We start from the raw sequence: 19,362 nt of genomic DNA, 5'->3' as shown, positions 1-19,362 counted from the left end.
AGAAGGTTTTAGTGATCAGTTGGAGCCGTTGGGAGGGGCAGGAACTGGGAGGCATTTTCTGGAGTCATCTTTGAGGCCACTTTGGAGGTCTCCTTGGAGGTCAGTTTGGGGTCCACTCCCAAGGTCTTCCTCAAAGGCACCTCCATGGAGGTCATCTGCCAGGAGACCTTCAGGGTCCCCTTCAAGGTCCTCTTCAGGGTCCCCCCTGGGTGACTCTGACCATGGGATATGAGCTTGGGTCCTCCTTGTCCTGAAGGTCATCCCAGTGGACACTTCCTGGGCCAAGAGGTTTCCCCATCAGCCTCAGAGGCTCATGGGAGGAGCTCAATGATCTCCCCCTCCCCCATCTCTGGGCCTCTGCAGGTGGTGGCCACTGGAGGTCCTCACAGAGATATGGAAGCCTACGGGAGGTCGTCACAGGGATATGGAGGCCCATGGAAGGTCCTCATAGGGATATGGATGCCCATGGGAGGTCCTCATAGGGATATGGAGGCCCATGGAAGGTCCTCACAGAGATATGGAGGCCCATGAGAGGTCCTTATAGGGATATGGAGGCCCATGGGAGGTCCTCGTAGGGATGTGGAGGCCCATGGGAGGTCCTCACAGGGATATGGATGCCCATGAGAGGTCCTCACAGAGATATGGAGGTCCATGGGAGGTCCTCACAGGGATATGGAGGCCCATGTGAGGTCCTCACAGAGATATGGAGGCCCATGGAAGGTCTTCACAGGGATATGGAGGCCCATGGGAGGTCCTCATAGGGATATGAAGGCCCATGGGAGGTCCTCACAGGGATATGGAGGCCCATGGGAGGTCCTCATAGGGATATGGAGGCCCATGGAAGGTCCTCACAGGGATATGGATGCCCATGAGAAGTCCTCACAGGGATATGGAGGTCCATGGGAGGTCCTCATAGGGATATGGATGCCTATGAGAGGTCCTTATAGGGATATGGAGGCCCATGGGAGGTCCTCATAGGGATATGGAGGCCCATGGGAGATCCTCATAGTGATATGGGTGCCCATGAGAGGTCCTCAAGAGGTAATGGCCCCAGAAGGTCTTCATGGAGCTGAAGTGGCCACAGGAGGTCCTCTGGAAGGTGCTGGTGGCCTCTGGGGGGCTCCTCACGGATCTGTGGCAGCCACAGGAAGTCCTCATGGAGCTGAGGTGACCTCAGAAGGTCCTCTTGGGCCACCACCCCAACATGGCCAGGAAGTGGCTGAGGCTTGGTCCTCACCTTGGTGTCTTCTCCTCCCAGCCCCCACCAGCTTCATTCCTATCCCCACCCCTTGATGCTCTTCTCCCATTGGCTGTGTCTCACTCACCTCTCCGCCTCCTCCAGAGCCAAGCAGCCAATAGGAAGCCGAGGAGCAGGACAATGATGCCAGAGAGGCCTCCAGCCACCAATGGGAGAAGCTGAGGTGGAGCTGCTGCAGATGGAGACCACCAAGGTCCTCAGGAGCCACCTCAAAAGCAGCCTGAAGGTCCTCAAGGCCTTCATGACCTTGGTTGGGTGCTTGAGGACCTCACCTTGAGTGGTGACCACCTCAAGAGCACCACAAAGGTCCTCCAGGAGGTGACCCATGGCAGGGTCCAAGAGCAAGGTAGGTTAAGAGGGGAGGGGGCTGAGGGGACACCAGGTGGAGAGGAGAAGGTCAGGAGGACATCAAAGTCATGGGCAGGAAAGGGTCAGGAGAAGGTCCAAGGCATGGTCAGGAGAGGGTCAAAGCCATGGTCAGGAGGAGGCCATGAGAAGGTCTAAGGAGGTGATGAAAAGGTCAGAGAAGAGGTCAGGATGTCAGAGCCAAGAGCAGGAGAAGATCAGGAGGAGGTCAATGAGGTCATGAGCAGGAGAAGATCAGGAGGAGGTCAAAGAGGTCATGAACAGGAGAAGATCAGGAGGAGGTCAAAGAGGTCATGAGCAGAAGATCAGGAGAAGACCAAAGAGGTCATGAGCAGGAGAAGATCAGGAGGAGGTCAAAGAGGTCACAAGCAGAAGAAGATCAGGAGCAGACCAAAGCTGTGACCAGGACAAGACCAGGAGAAGGTCAAAGAAGCCATGGCCAGAAGACCATCAGGAGAAGACCAAAGCTGTTGCCTCCAAGCTGGACCTACCTCTGATGGTGACCCCCACAGCTCTACTCCGAGGTGCCACCACCCAGGTCCCCTCCACATCCTCCTCCATCCCACAGCTGAAGTTGCCACTGAAGCTCCTGGAGGTCCTGGAGACCAGCAGGTGGGAGCTGCTCCTCAGCTCCTGGATCTTGAAGCTGCCTTGGCCTGGTGGCAGCTCCAGGCCGTTCCTGTAGAAGTGGAACCGTGGCCTGAAGGCATCTCTGGAGGCTCTGCAGGTGAGCTGCAGGGGATGGTCCTCGTCCACCACCCCCACCGCAGGGTCCACGTCCAAGGAGGGAGGAGGAGCAGGTTCTGAGGAAGAACATGACAGAGGAAAAGACCTTCAGGAGGACCATCTTGGCCATCAAGGCCCAAGTGAGGTGGCCTTGGCTTCTTCTCAACCACCTTGGCCATCAGGACCCCACTGGCACCTTCGATGAGGACCTCCAGGGCCTGGCTGGGGTAGGAGGGGATCCAGCGGTCCTGGGTCAGCTCCTCGTAGCCACAGGAGAAGTTCCCAGTGTGGCTCTGCTTGGCCTCTACCACCAGGAACTGAGCTGTGGTGGCCTCTCTGGTGATGTTGATGCCCTCCAGGACCTTGAGGTTCTCCTTGTAGAGGTAGAACCTGGACTCCTGGATGCCTTCTGGAGCAGTGCAGGAGAAGAGCAGAGGTTGACCTTCAATGGTGAGACCAGACGAAGGCTTCAGGGTCAAGGTGGGCTGAGGTGGATGGTCTGGAGGGGAGAAGCAAAGACCCAAAATGACCAATTCTGGTCTGAAGAACCCCAAAATGACCATTTCTGACCTTCTCAAGCCCCATTTTGGAGCCTGCAGGGAAGTGTCTGCAGGTGGTTGGTGGTGGAGAGCAGAAGCCAAGGTGTGTGGTGGCCACATCTGCCCCACCTTTGACGCTGATGATGATGGCTTTGCTCTCCTGGGAGCAGAGAGGACCTCCAGGCCTCTTGATGATGTAGCAGCAAGTTTGGGTCCCACCATCCCTGGGCCCTGTGATGTTATAGACGTGGACGTAGGATCTCTTGGAGGTCCTCACCTCCATTGCCCAACCTCTGCTACCTGAGAACTGAAAGCCCTGGAGCCTCTCTGTGGTCCATGGAGCAGAGCATTGGATGGAGATGATGTCACCAAGGAGGTACTGGGTCTTGAGTGGTGTCACTGTGATGGTAGGAGGAGGAGGAAGATCTGGAGGAGAAGGTGCTGAGTCACCAGAGACCACCAGGGTTGGACCCAATCCCCACCTGTTTGCCCTTGGACTTGGTCTTTGGGGGTGGCCTTGGAGGTGAGGTGGGACCAGGATGGCCCAAACCCCACTTGGCTGCCCTCAGACTTGGTGGCCAGAGGAGGTTTGGTGGGGTCCCAGCACCCCCCAGCCCAAGTGGGATGTCCACTCTAAAGCTTCTGCCCTGCTGGGGTCGGGTGGCTGAAGGTGGGACCTGGTTAGGGGTTTTTGGGGGTCAAACCAAGGTGGGGTTGGGGCTAGGGAAGGTCCAAGGAGGGGTGGAGCTGTGTGGTTGGTTACCTTCAGGTGAAGCTTCTGGGAGGAGAAGCTGCAGAGAGGCTGGAAGAGAGAGGGGGAGTCAGAGGGCCAAGATGTGAGAAGAACACCCAGAACCTGGCACGTGGGGACAGAAGAGCCTCAAAACTGCCATTCTTGGTCTGAAGAACCTCAAAATGGTCATTTTTGCTCAGAAGATCCCTCAAAATGACCATTTTGGGTCAGAAGACCTCCTAAAATGGCCATTTTTGATCAAAAGATGCCTCAAAATGACCATTTTGGGTCAGAAGACCTCCTAAAATGGCCATTTTTGATCAAAAGATGCCTCAAAATGACCATTTTGGGTCAGAAGACCTCCTAAAATGGCCATTTTTGATCAAAAGATGCCTCAAAATGACCATTTTTTGGAGAGAAGAATCCCCAAATGACCATTGCTGGGGAAAAGTCTTCTCCAAATGTCCACTTTTGTCCCCCAGAAGCCACCAGTTTGGGTGAGAAGAACCTCAAAATGGTCATTTGCTGCCTTCTGAGCAGCCACAAGTATGGGAGGGGCTAAACTGGGGGCTGGAAATTGGGGGAAAGAGGAAATAAATGTGGGAGGGGAATGCAGAAATGAGGCAAAAAGTGAAGAAGTGGAGGAAAATAGAAACAAAATGAGAGGAAAAGCAAAGAAATGGGAGGAAATATTCAGGATATTGGGAAAATAGGAAAGAAACAGGAGGAAAAGGGAGGGAATTGAGGGGAAAGTAAAGAAATGGGGAGGGGAAGCCTAGAAATGGGGAGAGTGGGAGAGAAATGGGGGGGGAAAGGAAAGAAATGGGGGGAAAGAGGAAATAAAGGGAAGGAAAGTGAGGAAATGGGGAAGCAAATGGGGGAAAAACTAAATTTTAGGGGTAAAAATGAATATCTGGAGGGGAAAAAGTTCTGCAGGGAAGAAGGAGTTGGAGAAATGGGTGGAGAAGGCTGGAGGAGGGAGGAGGAGGAGGAGGAGGAGGAGGAGGAGGAGGAGGAGGAGGGAGGAGGAGGTGGCCGCAACAGGCTCCCAAATGAGTTGAAAGACAGAGGAATTGGGAAACCTGAGCAGGATGGTGCAGAGGAGGAGGAGGAGGAGGAGGAGGAGGAGGAGGAGGAGGAGGAGGAGGAGGAGGAGGAGGAGGAGGAGGAGGATGGGGAGGAAGAGGAGGAGGACGACAACGACTCACCCAGCAGCAGGACAAGGTCCAGGGACCCCATTGTGAGTGGTGTTCTCCTCCTCCTGCCTGGAGAACATCTCCTTCTCCTTCTCCTTCTCCTTCCCCTTCCTGCTGGCCCTGCCCATCACATGAGGTCCTGGTAGCTATGGCACCATCCCCCCCCCACCCCCCCAAGTAAAAGAGGAGAAGCAGCCCCAGAAGGAGGAGAATGACCTCAAAACAAGGGCAGATGGCAACATCTCCACGGCCATGGCCAACCCAAGGGTCCCTGTGGTGGCTCTGGGGGGAGTGTCACAGAATGGCTCAGGTTGGAAGGGAGCTCAGAGCTCATCTGCTCCAACCTCCCCACCGAGGGCAGGGACACCTCTGAGCCAGGCTCAGCTGCTCAGGGCTTCATCCACCCTGGCCTTGAACAGCCCCAGGCAGGAGGCAGCCACAGCTTTCCTGGGCAGCCTGTGCCAGGCTCTCACCACCCTCATACTGAAGAACCTTCCTCAGCTCCACTCTAACTCTGCTCTCAGCTGCAAACCATTGCCCTTGGCCTGTCCCTGGACACCCTCATGAGAAGCCTCTCTGCAGCCTTCCTGCAGGATCCCTTCAGCCATTGGCAGGCAGCTCTGGGAGCAACCCTCCCAAAAAGACAGCCAAGAGCCCCTCAGAGTTCCCTCACTTGCTTAGAACCACAGAATTGAGCAGGTTGGCAGAGAGCTCCAAGCTCACCCAGCCCAGCCTGGCACCCAGCCCTGGCCAATCACCCAGCCCATGGCACTCAGTGCCCAGCCAGGCTTGGCTTCAGCACCTCCAGGCACAGCCACTCCACCACCTCCCTGGGCAGCCCATTCCAATGCCAATCACTCTCTCTGGGCACAACTTCCTTGAGTGCTGTGCCCAGCTCTGGGCTCCTGCATTGCAGAGAGATGTTGAGGTGCTGGAAGGTGCCCAGAGCAGGGCAGCAAGGCTGGGGAGGGGCCTGGGGCACAGCCCTGTGAGGAGAGGCTGAGGGAGCTGGGGGGGTGCAGCCTGGCACAGAGCAGGCTGAGGGCAGAGCTGATTGCTGCCTGCAGCTGCCTGCAGGGAGGTTGTGGCCAGCTGGGGTTGGGCTCTGATGCCAGGCAGGCAGGGCCAGAAGCAGGGCACAGAGGCTGAAGCTGTGGCAGGGCAGGCTCAGGCTGGGTGTGAGGAGGAAGCTGCTGGCAGAGAGAGTGATTGGCACTGGCATGGGCTGCCCAGGGAGGTGGTGCAGTGCCCATGGCTGGGGGTGCTGAAGCCAAGGCTGGCTGGGGGCACTGAGTGCCATGGTCTGGTTGGTTGGGCAGGGCTGGGGGAGAGGTTGGCATGGCTGAGCCTGGAGCTCTCTGCCAGCCTGCTTGATTCTGATTCTATCCTCCAGCCTGAACCAGCCCTGGCACAACTTGAGACTCTGCCCCCTTGTTCTGTCCTTCAGTGCCTGGCAGAAGAGCCCAACCCCAGCTGGCCACAACCTCCCTTCAGGTAGCTGTAGGCAGCAGTTTTGGGGAGGTTGTCCCTGACCTGCAGGATGGGACAAGTTTGGACACCTTGGATTGGAGGAGGAAACCAGCTTGAGTTAGTTCAGGTTCTTTGAAGCTCCAGAGGAGAGGGTAAAAAAGGGCAGCTGAGGTCTTTCTGGAGCCTCCAGGATGTGGTTGGGCTTCCAAATCTGTTTTGGAGAGACCTGGGCTTGGTGGCTCAACCCATCCCAGAGAAGAAGCTGTGCTGGTGGTCGCTGTGGTGGCTTCCATCTCACTGCTGAGGTCCTTAGAGTGGCCAAGAAGAGCTTGGCCCAGCCTCGAGGAGCAGAAATGAGCCTTCCCTTGGGGGCATCTCCTGACACTTGAGGCCAGGATCCACTCCCAGACTGGTTTCACTTCCCAGTTCTTGAGGAACCGACAAAACTTCCCCTGAGTGACTCAAAACTCTGCTGCTGGGGGAGGGGGTTCAGGGAAATTCATCAAAATTTGGTAAACTGGAAGGGGGGGGGAGAGGGATGGGAGTTGGGAGCCTAAAAATGAAGCAGAGGTCTGCAGGGAGCTGAGTCTGCAGGGGTCTGCAGGAGTCTGTAGAGGTCTGGAGGGGTCTGTAGGGGTCTGTAGAAGTCTTTAGGAGTCTTTAGGGCTCTGTAAGGGTCTGTAAGGGTCTGCAGCATTTGTAAGGTTCTGCAGGGGTCTGCAGGAGTCTGTAGAGGTCTGGAGGGGTCTGCAGGTTTCTGCAGGGGTCTGGAGGGGTCTGCAGGGGTCTGTAGAAGTCTTTAGGAGTGTTTAGGGCTCTGCAGGGGTCTGTAGAAGTCTTTAGGGCTCTGCAAAGGTCTGCAGGGGTCTGTAGAAGTCTTTAGGAGTCTTTAGAGCTCTGTAGGGGTCTGTAGGGGTCTGCAGAAGTCTTTAGGAGTCTTTAGAGCTCTGTAGGGGTCTGCAGGAGTCTTTAGAGCTCTGTAGGGCTCTGTAAGGGTCTGCAGGGGTCTTTAGAGCTCTGTAGGGCTCTGTAAGGGTCTGTAGGGGTCTGCAGGGGTCTGTAGGAGTCTTTAGGGCTCTGTAAGGGTCTGTAGGGGTCTGCAGGGGTCTGTAGGGGTCTGTAAGGGTCTGCAGGGGTCTGTAGGGGTCTGCAGGGGTCTGTAAGGGTCTGTAAGGGTCTGTAGAAGTCTTTAGGAGTCTTTAGGGCTCTGCAAGGGTCTGTAGGGGTCTGCAGCATTTGTAAGGTTCTGCAGGGGTCTGCAAGGGTCTGTAGGGGTCTGCAGGGGTCTGTAGAAGTCTTTAGGAGTCTTTAGGGTTCTGCAGGGGTCTGTAGAGGTCTGTAAGGGTCTTTAGAGGTCTGTAGAAGTCTTTAGGGGTCTGCATCTGCAGGGGTCTGCATATTTGCATCTGTAGATGCCTGCAGTGATCTGTTTGGGCCTGTAGGGATGTCTTGAGGTCTGTAGGGGTGGGTAGGGGTCTGCAGGGTTCTGACAGGGTCTGCAGTGGTCTCCAGGGAGCTCTAGAATTCTGCAGGGGTCTGTAGGGGGGTGCAGGGCTCTGTATAGATCTGTAGAGGTCTGGAGGAAGGGTTGTAAAAGTCTGTTGAGGTCTGCCAGGGTCTGTAGGAGTCTGGAGGGGCCTGGAGTGGTCTGGAGGGGTCTGGAGGGGCCTGGAGGGGTCTGGAGGGGTCTGGAGGGGTCTTTAGCTGTCTGCAAAGGGTCTGCAAATGTCCTGTAAACGTCTGCAGGGGTCTGTAGAGATCTGCAGGGGTCTAGGTGTCTGGAGAGGTCTTAGAGGGGTCTGTAGAGCTCTGTAGGGGTCTGCAGTGCTCTGCAAGGGTCTCTAGGGGTCTAAAGAGGTCTGCAGGTGTCTGGAGGGGCTTGAAAGGATCTGCAGAGCTCTGAAGGAATCTCTTGGGATCTGGAGGTGTCTGCAAGGGTCTCTAGGAGTCTGAGATGTGTGCAGGGCCCTTCTGTAGAGGTCTGCAGGGATCTGGGGGTCTCTGTAGAGGTCTGCAGAGCTTTGCAGGGGGCTGCAGGTGTATGTAGAAGTCTTTAGGGGTCTTTAGGGTTCTGCAGGGGTCTGTAGAAGTCTGGAGGGCTCTGCAGGGGTCTGGAGTGGTCTGTAAGAGTCTGCAGCAGTCTGCTGGGGTCTGGAGTAGACTGTCCAGGTCTGAAGGGGTCTGTAGAGGTCTGCATAGATCTGTTCAGGTCTGCTGAGATCTACAGAGGTGTGTAGGGGGGGTCAGGGTTTGTGTTGGGGTTAGAGTTTAGGTTAGGCTCCGGGTTAGATTTAGGGTTAGGCTAAGGGTTAAGGTCTGGTTTTGGGTTAGACCTGCAAGGAGCTGTAGGAGTCTGTAGAGGTCTCAAGGGCATTGCTAGACCCTTCCAGCTGCAGCAGCTCTTCTGTATGCCTGTCTCACTGCTGCCTTTTAGCCATGTCTTGGGAAGGGGAAATGAATTGCTGCCAGAGGAAAGTTTCCAACATTAATATTGCCTATTAATTGTGACACTCAGAACTCTGCCAGCCCTGACCACTACCTTCAATAATATTTGGGGTCTCACACAGCCATGGGAGCATTCTGTGGCTAACATCAGATCTGGCAACAACCTGCAAAGCAGACAAACATTAACTGCTCTGGCAGAGAAGGTTCTGTGGTCAGTACGCTGCCTGGGGTCACTGTGCTGCTTGCCCAGCAGCTGGGCTCAAGCTCTCTCTGCTCCATGGCAGAAGGCAGTGGAGGATCACAAAGAGGCCTTGAAGCATTTACTCACAGGACAGGGGAGCAAAAGCAGAGCAGAGGAGCAGAGCAGGGAAGCAGAGCAGGGGAGCAAAGCAAGGGAGCAGAGCAGGGGAGCAGAGCAGGGAAGCAGAGCAGGGGAGCAAAGCAAGGGAGCAGAGCAGGGGAGCAGAGCAAGGAAGCAGAGCAGGGGAGCAGAGCAGGGAACCAAAGCAGGGGAGCAGAGCAGGGGAGCAGAGCAGGGCAGCAGAGCAGGGAAGCAGAGCAGGGGAGCAGAGCATGGGAGCAGGGCAGGGGAGCAGAGCAGGGGAGCAGAGCAGGGGAGCAGAGCAGGAGAGCAGAGCAGGAGAGCAGAGCAGGGGAGCAGAGCAGGGGAGCAGAGCAGGGAAGCAGAGCAGGGGAGCAGAGCAGGGGAGCAAAGCAGGAGAGCAGAGCAGGGAAGCAGAGCAGGGGAGCAGAGCATGGGAGCAGAGCAGGGGAGCAGAGCAGGGGAGCAAAGCAGGGGAGCAGAGCATGGGAGCAGGGCAGGGGAGCAGAGCAGGGGAGAAGAGGGGAGGGCATCCTGTAAGTTGTTGTTGGTTCTATCAACTGTATTTGAGTCTCTGGGAAATTTAACTCAGAACTGAGACAATTAATTTGGCTCAATGTGGGGCTAGGTAGAAAAGAATTATTTCAGAGAAGATCTGGAAGTTAAAAATGGATGTTCTGGGAGGTTTAATAATCCAAGTGCTTGGATGGTTGTTTTGGACCTGGGTTTGTAAGTTTGTAGCTGTTGGAAATGGTAGGACCTTCAGTGCTGGACAGTTGCTTGATCTTGACATATTGGGATGTGAGCCATGGGTTCAGAGTGTACAAAGGGGAAAAGCACTGAGTTAAGTACTGAGGGTTGAAATGACCTTCAAGAGTGATCACAGCAGACAAAACAAAGTATAGCATGGACCTGGAATGTGTCCAGAGAAGGGTGACAAGGCTGGTGAGGGGCCTGGAGCACAAACCCTACGAGGAGAGGCTGAGAGAGCTGGGAGTGTTTAGGCTGAAGAAGAGGAGGCTCAGGAGTGACCTCATTGCTGTCTACAACTACCTGAAGGGAGGCTGTAGCCAGGTGGGGTTGGTCTCTTCTCCCAGACAACCAGCAACAGAACAAGGGGACACAGCCTCAAGTTGTGCCAGGGGAGGTCTAGGCTGGATGTTAGGAGGAAGTTGTTGGCAGAGAGAGTGATTGGCATTGGAATGGGCTGCCCAGGGAGGTGGTGAAGTTGCCGTGCCTGGAGGTGTTCAAGACAAGCCTGGCTGAGGCACTTAGTGCCATGGTCTGGTTGACTGCCTAGGGCTGGGGGATAGGTTGGACTGGCTGATCTTGGAGGTCTCTTCCAGCCTGCTTGATTCTATGATCCTATGATTCCAGTGACCACATCTATGCCCAGAAAGGACATCAGGCAAACATGGCAGGAGTGTGCCAGAGCCAAGGGGCAATCGCTTTTAGCCTGGCTCCTGAGCTGCTGGGATGGGGGAGCCCAAACCATAGATTTAGAGCAGAAGGAAGCTAAGCAGTTGGCATCCTTGTTGAGGGACAGGGGTGTGGATAAAGAGCTGGGGAGGCTGGATGGCACACACACACTTTGGGCCAGGCTCCTGTGTCACAGCTGTGAGACAGATAACCCTCTGAGGATGGCAGTGTCATAAATATCAGGCACAAACTGGTGTTCATGCAAGGTAAGGCTTTAATAGAGCTGCAGGAACCAAGCAATGCCCAGGCCTGGGTGCGTGGGGGGGCTCTGCTCTGCCCTAACACACACCTTTGGTTTGCAGTAGTCTCTTTTTATATCCCATTCTATTACAGATTCATTGCTAATTCTAAGAACAGGTTGGGGTTTGCTTATCAGTTCCAAGAATGGGAGGAGTCTCTTCCATGCATGTCTCTTTTTATCTGGTGGTCCCTCTGGTGGTCTTCAGTGATGAAGAAAGGAGTCTGCCTCAAGTGTCCTTTCTGTGAACTCCAAACTAGTCCTCTGTTTGCTCATGCCAAAGGTTGTCTCTTCCACCTGCCTCCCTCCTCCACCAATCTTTCTAGTTTCTAGCAGTGTGCCCAGGTGGCCAAGAGAGCCAGTGGCATCCTGGCCTGCATCAGGAATGGTGTGGCCAGCAGGAGCAGGGAGGTCATTCTGCCCCTGTACTCTGCACTGGTTAGACCACACCTTGAGTGCTGTGTTCAGTTCTGGGCCCCCCAGTTTAGGAGGGACATTGAGATGCTTGAGCGTGTCCAGAGAAGGGCAACGAGGCTGGGGAGAGGCCTTGAGCACAGCCCTACGAGGAGAGGCTGAGGGAGCTGGGATTGGTTAGCCTGGAGAAGAGGAGGCTCAGGGGTGACCTCATTGCTGTCTGCAACTACCTGAGGGGAGGTTGTGGCCAGGAGGAGGTTGCTCTCTTCTCTCAGGTGGCCAGCACCAGAACAAGAGGACACAGCCTCAGGCTGTGCCAGGGGAGATTTAGGCTGGAGGTGAGGAGAAAGTTCTTCCCTGAGAGAGTCATTGGACACTGGAATGGGCTGCCCGGGGAGGTGGTGGAGTCGCCGTCCCTGGAGCTGTTCAAGGCAGGACTGGACGTGGCACTTGGTGCCATGGTCTGGCCTTGAGCTCTGTGCTAAAGGGTTGGACTTGATGGTCTGTGAGGTCTCTTCCAACCTTGGTGACACTGTGACACTGTGATACTGTGACACTGTGATGCTGTGACACTGTGATACTGTGATACTGTGACACTGTGATACTGTGATACTGTGACGCTGTGATGCTGTGATGCTGTGATGCTGTGATACTGTGATACTGTGACACTGTGACACTGTGATACTGTGATGCTGTGATGCTGTGATGCTGTGATACTGTGACACTGTGACACTGTGATACTGTGATGCTGTGATGCTGTGATGCTGTGATACTGTGATACTGTGATACTGTGATACTGTGATACTGTGATGCTGTGACACTGTGATACTGTGACACTGTGATACTGTGACACTGTGATACTGTGATGCTGTGATGCTGTGATAATGTGATACTGTGACACTGTGATACTGTGATGCTGTGACACTGTGATACTGTGACACTGTGATACTGTGATACTGTGATGCTGTGATGCTGTGATGCTGTGATACTGTGATACTGTGATGCTGTGATACTGTGATACTGTGATGCTGTGACACTGTGATACTGTGATACTGTGATGCTGTGATACTGTGATGCTGTGATACTGTGATACTGTGATACTGTGATGCTGTGACACTGTGATACTGTGATACTGTGATGCTGTGATACTGTGATACTGTGACACTGTGATACTGTGATACTGTGATGCTGTGATGCTGTGATACTGTGATACTGTGACACTGTGATACTGTGATACTGTGATGCTGTGATGCTGTGATACTGTGATACTGTGACACTGTGATACTGTGATACTGTGATACTGTGATACTGTGACACTGTGATACTGTGATACTGTGATACTGTGATGCTGTGATACTGTGATGCTGTGACACTGTGATACTGTGATACTGTGATGCTGTGACACTGTGATACTGTGATACTGTGATGCTGTGATACTGTGATACTGTGACACTGTGATACTGTGACACTGTGATGCTGTGATACTGTGATGCTGTGATACTGTGATGCTGTGACACTGTGATACTGTGATGCTGTGATGCTGTGACACTGTGATGCTGTGACACTGTGATACTGTGACACTGATGCTGTGATACTGTGATACTGTGATGCTGTGATACTGTGATGCTGTGACACTGTGATGCTGTGATACTGTGATGCTGTGATGCTGTGACACTGTAATTATTTATTGCTGTTATCTGAAGCCAAGTGCATGCTTTTGTGATGGCTGTGCAAGGAGGAGTGCAGCTCCATTCAAACCCCCCCTTCCTCCCTGTCTGTGGCCTCTTGCCATGAACTGATTGGACCAAACGTATTTCTCACACTGTGCTGGTTTGAAGCAGGGTAGAATGTTTTGGTGAGAAGAACTAGATCACAGGCTGTGAAAGGAAAACAAGGGTGATGTCTGCTTCCCTCAGAGTCTTGCTGAACAAGACATGAAAACATTAGAGAACACTCTCACCATTTTTCTCTCTCTCTGCTTGGGCTGCTGGCTGAGCAACATCTTACTCTCTAACCTCACCTTCCATCTGGCCTAACCCACTTTGCTTCTTAACCTCTTGGCCAAACCTCTATTCTTCCTTGGGACTGGGGTAAGGCTGAGAGGGGCAGGGGGAAGGTGAAGTGGAGGTTGAGAGCCCCTCCTGGGGACTCAGGTTTCTGGGAGGGGAGTTGTGTTTCTGTGTTACCTTTTACCTTGTCTATTTCTGTCTATAACTGTCTGTACTGTAAGTAGCTGCTTGTACATTGTGCCAGCTGTAAATAAATAGCTTCATTCATATTCCCAGAGCTGGCTGAGTCTAGTCTGGGTGATTGCTGAAGTGTGGGGGGGCAGGGGACACCCAAACCATCACAATTGGCAAAGGTGGTTGGGTGATTGTGTGGCCAATGAGACCATGAGCCATTGTCCTATAGAAGGGGGTGAGCAGGTGAATGAGGTGCTGGTGTGCTCCTTCGTTCCTCACTCACCTGCCACCTCAGCCAGCAGCCAATTCCACATTGCAGCCCACCTGGAATTTGCCACAGGACTTCTACTGAATATTTTCCTGCCTATGCTTTGGGCCACAGACACTAAGACTGAGGACCAGTGAGTACTCTGAATTCTTTATTCAAGTTGCTAAAGGAATTTAATCAACCTCACAAGTGGTGAATGAAGCTGCCAGACTCTCTCTCAAAGAGTTCAGTTCTGGGCCCCTCAATTCAAGAGTGATGTTGAGGTGCTGGAAGTTGTCCAGAGAAGGCTGATGAAGCTGGTGAGGGGTCTGGAACACAAAGCCTATGAGGAGAGGCTGAGGGAGCTGGGGGTGTGCAGCCTGGAGAAGAGGAGGCTCAGGGGGGACCTCATTGCTGTCTGCAACTACCTGAAGGGAGGCTGTAGCCAGGTGGGAGTTGGTCTCTTCTCCCAGACAACCAGCAACAGAACAAGGGGACACAGACTCAGGATGTGCTGGGGTAGGTCTAGGCTGGATGTTAGGAGGAAGTTCTTCACAGAGAGAGTGATTGGCATTGGAATGGGCTGCCCAGGGAGGTGGTGGAGGCACCGTCCCTGGGGGTGTTCAAGAAAAGCCTGGGTGAGACACTTGGTGCCATGGTCTGTTTGACTGCCTAGGGCTGGGGGATAGGTTGGGCTGGCTGAGCTTGGAGCTCTCTTCCAACCTGGTTGATTCTAGGAAAGACATCTCTAAAACCTCTCAAAATGTACATTCTGTAAAACAGTTCTGCTACCTGCAGCCAAGAACTTGTGTGGAGAGTTGTAAATGAGTTTGGGGGAATCATCTTGGAGTATATTACTGAATTATTTAATAACTTTTGACTTGGCCTCATTGCATTTCACCCCAAACTCAGATTTCAACTCCTCCCTTCCTAACACTTACTGCCAAACATTTGAGCTGGGCTGGTGAATTGCAACTTGGGGAGAAGTTCCTAAGCCCACAACATTTCTTTGTGGCAGCCCAATCGTGGAGCCAGCTCCACTGATTTATTAATTATAGAATCACAGAATCAAGCAGGTTGGAAGAGAGCTCCAAGCTCATCCAGCCCAACCTCTCACCCAGACCTACTCAATCAACCAGACCATGGCACTCAGTGTCCCATCCAGTCTTGCTCCAAGCTCATCCAGCCCAACCTCTCACCCAGACCTACCCAATCAACCAGACCATGGCACTCAGTGTCCCACCCAGTCTTGCTCCAAGCTCATCCAGCCCAACCTCTCACCCAGACCTACCCAATCAACCAGACCATGGCACTCAGTGTCCCATCCAGTCTTGCCTTGAACACCTCCGGGGACGGCAACTCCACCACCTCCCTGGGCAGCCCATTTCAATGCCAATCACTCTCTCTGCCAACAGCTTCCTCATCACACAGTATCACAGTATTATTAGGATTGGAAAAGACCTCACAGCTCATCAAGTCCAACCCCTTACCACAGAGCTCAAGGCCAGACCATGGCACCAAGTGCCACGTCCAGTCCTGCCTTGAACAGCCTCAGGGACAGCGACTCCACCACCTCCCTGGGCAGCCCATTCCAATGCCAATCACTCTCTCTGCCAACAGCTTTCTCATCACATCCAGCCTGACCCTGCCCTGGCACAACTTGAGGCTGTGTCCCCTTCTTCTGTCCCCAGGTGCCTGGCAGCAGAGCCCAACCCCACCTGGCTACAACCTCCATGAGCTCTGCCCTTAGTCTTCTCTTCTCCAGGCTGCACACCCCCAGCTCCCCCAGCCTCTGTGATGGTTTGGGAGTTACCTGTGCCCCCACACTTAAGAAATCCCCCAGACTAGACTCAGCTGGCTGGAAGTTAAAGAATGAAGCTGTATTTACAGCTTAGCACAATATACAAGCAGATACACACAGATATACAGAGTTATATACAAGTAACACAGAAACACAATAACTCTCCCAGAAACAGAGTCCCCAGGAGGGCTCCTGACCCAAACCCCCTCTCACATAAAAAAAATGGAGATCTGAGAGGAGATGTCAAAGAAAAAAAGAGAAGGAGGTTAGAGGGCTGCCCAGGGAGGTGATGGAGTGCCCATCCTGGAGGTGTTGAAGCCAAGCCTGGATGGGGCACTTGGTGCCATGGTCTGGTTGATTGGATAGGGCTGGGGGAGAGGTTGCACTGGATGAGCTTGGAGCTCTCTGCCAGCCTGCTTGGGTCTGTGATTCTATCCTGCTGCACAGCAGCCCATGGCTGGGAGCTGGTGGCTGGGAGCAGAGCAGCTTTGGGCTTGCACAGCCCTGCACTGGGGTGCAGCTTCCACTGCCTTTGGTTTGAAGGTGGCAAGCAGGCAGATGCTGAATCAGGTCAGCCCTGGTTTCAGTTGCATTCCTTAGCATACTCCACATTTGAGAGAGATTCACTAACCAAAGGCCAGCAGGGGAAGGAATTGCTCCCAGGACATTGTTTTTCTCATCCTGATGCAGATATCTGTATGGGATTCATTCAACTGCCCCTCAGAAGGAGCCTTCCCCAACATCCCTGCAGTGGTACCCAGATGAATGAGACAAGAAAGGGGGCAGGGTCCCCTTGCAGTAGGCTCTCTGGAACTTTCTCCTTCTCTCTTGCACAGCAACACCAGAAGCTCTGAAGAGGCAAATCAGCAGTTCCTGTGATGACTCAGATCATAGAATCACAGAAGGGTCTGGGCTGGAAGGAACCTCCAAAGCTCATCCAGTCCAATCCCCTGCACTCAGCAGGGACATCCCCACCCAGAGCAGGTTGCCCACAGCCCTGTCCCAGCCTCACCTTGCCTATCTCCAGGGATGGGCCCCAAGCACCTCCCTCTGCAGCCTGCTGCAGTGCTCCAGCAGCCTCCTGCTGCACAACTTCTTCCTCACAGCCAACCTCAGCCTGCTCTGCTCTCATCCCAAACCATTGTCCCTGCTCCTGTCCCTGCAGGCCTTTGGCAGCAGTTCCTCTGCAGCCTGCTTGGAGCCCCTTCAGGCACTGGCAGCTGCTCTGAGGTCTTCTCTTCCCCAGGCTGAACACCCTCAGCTCCCTCAGCCTGTCGCCATAGCAGAGCTGCTCCACTCCCCTGAGCATTTTTATGGCCTCCTCTGGACCCTCTCCAGCAGCTCCAGGTTCCTCCTGTACTGAGGTCCCCATGTCTGGCTCCAGCCCTGCACTTACTGAATCTCCTTCACCTTCTAAGCATAGCCACACACCTACAGCTCCCCTCTTTGCCTCCTCCCTGCTGAGAGCAACAAGCTCATGGCAGAAGCTACCTGCCAGTAACTTCTGGGAAAGAAACTTTGCTGCTTGGGAAGGGATGCAGAGGAGGTTGCCAGGAAACCTGCCATCTTCTAAGGAAAATAATAAGCACAGTGGCAAGGAATTTCCACAGGTGGGAGTTCAGAATGCAGACCTACCCTTTTTTTTGCCCCCATACATTTGAAAACCTCACAGGAGATGGCAACAGAACCACAGAGTGCCAGGGGCTGGAAGGGCCCTCCAAAGCTCAGCCAGTCCAACCCCTGTCAGAGCAGCATCACCTACAGCACATCACACAGGAACATGTCCAGGTGGGTTCTGAGTGTCTCCAGAGAGGGAGACTCTACAACACCCCTGGGCAGCCTGCTCCAGGGTTCTGTCACCCTCACAGGGGAAAAAATACCTCCTGCTGCTTCCATGCAACTTTCTGTGCCCTCAGAAGTCTCTGAACCACAGCCTGCTCACCTGACTCCTACCAGAAGACAGAGTCCTTAAGAAGGTATCAAAGATGAGATCCCTGAGCAGTAGTGGAGGGACAAAGTGGGGTTAAAACACCTCCCATTCAGGAGATACCAAAAGGGATGAAGAAAGGGGAATGTGATGAGAGATGCCTCAGAGGGCAGGCTGTGGAGAGGGCATCCTGTGAGGGCATTCTGCTCCCATCCGAAGCCCTTGGGGGGGGAGGGGATGCTAAAAGTGAGGGCTGGGGACCCAGCAGAGCAGCGTGCAGGGAAAAATAAAAGAGCCACCTGCCAGGAGATCATCTCTGCCGGGACTCGAACCCGGAACCTCTGGATTAGAAGTCCAGCGCGCTCGTCCATTGCGCCACAGAGACCTCACTGGCAGCACAGCCTCCGCTCCGCACCTCAAACCCCACAGCCCCCCTGAGCCAGGGGGGGGTCCACACCCTGCTCCCGCAGCGCCAACCCCCCCCCAGTGCCTGCATCCAGCTCCGCTGCCAATCGACATCTCCAGGCTTCACCTTCCTCCATCAGCTCTGGGTAGGAGCTGCGTCTGGCTCAGCAGCAGGGATGCAGCAAAAACCTGGCTGCAGGCTTCAATCTGCGTCTCTGGCAGCCTCTCCGCAGCATCTCCAGCTCGGCTGTGGGCAGAGCTAAACCCTGGAGCAGAGTTAATTGCTGCATCTCCCTTAGCATCACCACAGCATCCTTGCTGCAGAAGCCAAGAGAGATAAAATGAAAGAGGATTTAGCATCCGAGGCTGAGCACTGACAATGCTGAGGGAGCTCTGACTGCCACAAGGGAAAACACAGAAACCTGGGCTGGGAACAGAGAGATCAAAGCAGAAGCAGCTACCAGGCTTTTGCTTTAAGCAAGCTGTCAATCAAGGGCCTAACGCTTCTCTGTGTGCATCTTCCACTGGAAAAAGAATGAAGATGGCATCAAATCCACAGGAAATTTCCTGTTACATCTGCTGAGCTGCCGAGCAGACCCTGAGACAATCCCTTGCTGTGAGCAGGCAGTTTGCATCCCTGAGCCACACGGACTCGAGGGTCCTTTGCTCTTCATTAGGCACAGCGGTGAAAGACAAGACACAGCTTGGGCAGAGAAAGGCTTACCTGAGGCTTCGAGCTCAGAGATGAGGAGACCAAAAGAAAGACCCAACCTGGCTCAGCTTTTTCCAGCTGAGAACATCCCACAGCAAAGACAAAATCAGAGTTGTTTGGGTTGCAGAAGACCTCTAAGATCATTGTGTCCTGTGTCCACTGAGCTATGACCACCATGGCCACTAAACTACATCCCAGACTGACCTCTCCACACCCCCAGGGACATAACCACAGCCAGAAGCCTGAGTAAGCCCCACCATGGCACAGTGATGTAGCCCAGTGAAGGCCACACCTGACCATGTGTGACACCTGCACAGGGCAAGGCCATGACAATGGTGAGCAATGATTAGAGCAGGGATGGGGTTCAGAAGTGATCCCCTCTGTGCTGGGTCAACAGTTGGACTTGATGACCTTACAGGTCTTTTCCAGCCTAAATGAGTTAGGATGGCCTCAGGCTCTGACCCAGCAGCCAGAGGGGTGCAGAGTTGTCAGCTGTGCTGAAAGGATTATTGTGGCAAGGCACCTGCAGGTGGGCTACTGGAAGCCTCAGAACTCCAATTCAGGGAACGGAATGAAGCTTGAGGAGGGCAGACTGAGAGTGGAAAGGAGGACAAAAATGTTGAGAGGCAGGGTGGGGAGAGCCTGGCACAGGCTGCCCCGGGAGGTTGTGGCTGCCCCCAACCTGGAGGTGTTCTAGGCCAGGTTGGATGAGGCTTTAAGCAGCCTGGGCTGGGAGAGGTGTCCCTGGGCATGGCAGGGGGTTGGAACTGGAGAAGCTTTGAGCTCCCTTCCAACCCAACCCATTCATAGAACCAAGCAGGCTGGAAGAGAGCTCCAAACTTATCCAGTGTAACCTCTCCCCCAGCCCTATCCAATCAACCAGACCATGGCACTAAGTGCC

The 19,362-nt window shown here is 54.1% G+C and overlaps 1 protein-coding gene and 1 non-coding gene across 2 annotated transcripts; both read right to left on the bottom strand.

The window, feature by feature from the left end:
* Nucleotides 1–3,247, bottom strand: LOC135192686 (immunoglobulin superfamily member 1-like). Its single transcript, XM_064175974.1, has 5 exons — nucleotides 3,019–3,247; nucleotides 2,547–2,849; nucleotides 2,116–2,427; nucleotides 1,326–1,430; nucleotides 1–276 (listed from the first exon to the last, which is right to left on the bottom strand). Exons 1-5 carry the CDS (start codon nucleotides 3,170–3,172, stop codon nucleotides 194–196), a joined length of 957 nt encoding a protein of 318 aa, XP_064032044.1. The 5' UTR covers nucleotides 3,173–3,247; the 3' UTR covers nucleotides 1–193.
* Nucleotides 3,248–17,655: 14,408 nt separating this feature from the next.
* On the bottom strand, nucleotides 17,656–17,729 carry TRNAR-UCU (transfer RNA arginine (anticodon UCU)). The gene has a single exon. It is a non-coding gene; the product is annotated as a tRNA-Arg (tRNA).
* Between the last annotated feature and the right edge of the window lie 1,633 nt (nucleotides 17,730–19,362).

The sequence above is a fragment of the Pogoniulus pusillus genome, chromosome 43, assembly GCF_015220805.1.
Source record: "Pogoniulus pusillus isolate bPogPus1 chromosome 43, bPogPus1.pri, whole genome shotgun sequence".
NCBI classification, from domain to species: Eukaryota; Metazoa; Chordata; class Aves; order Piciformes; family Lybiidae; genus Pogoniulus; species Pogoniulus pusillus.
Note: the sequence above shows the minus strand (reverse complement) of the source record. Positions and strands in the feature narration are given on the sequence as shown.

Coding starts and splice junctions, on each gene's coding strand:
- LOC135192686 (XM_064175974.1), bottom strand. CDS start 3,172: ATGGAGGTGAGGACCTCCAAGAGATCCTACGTCCACGTCTATAACATC. Junction 2,850..3,018: donor CATCATCATCAGCGTCAAAG/GTGGGGCAGATG, acceptor TCTCCCCTCCAG/ACCATCCACCTCAGCCCACC. Junction 277..1,325: donor GCTCTGGAGGAGGCGGAGAG/GTGAGTGAGACA, acceptor CTCTTGGCCCAG/GAAGTGTCCACTGGGATGAC.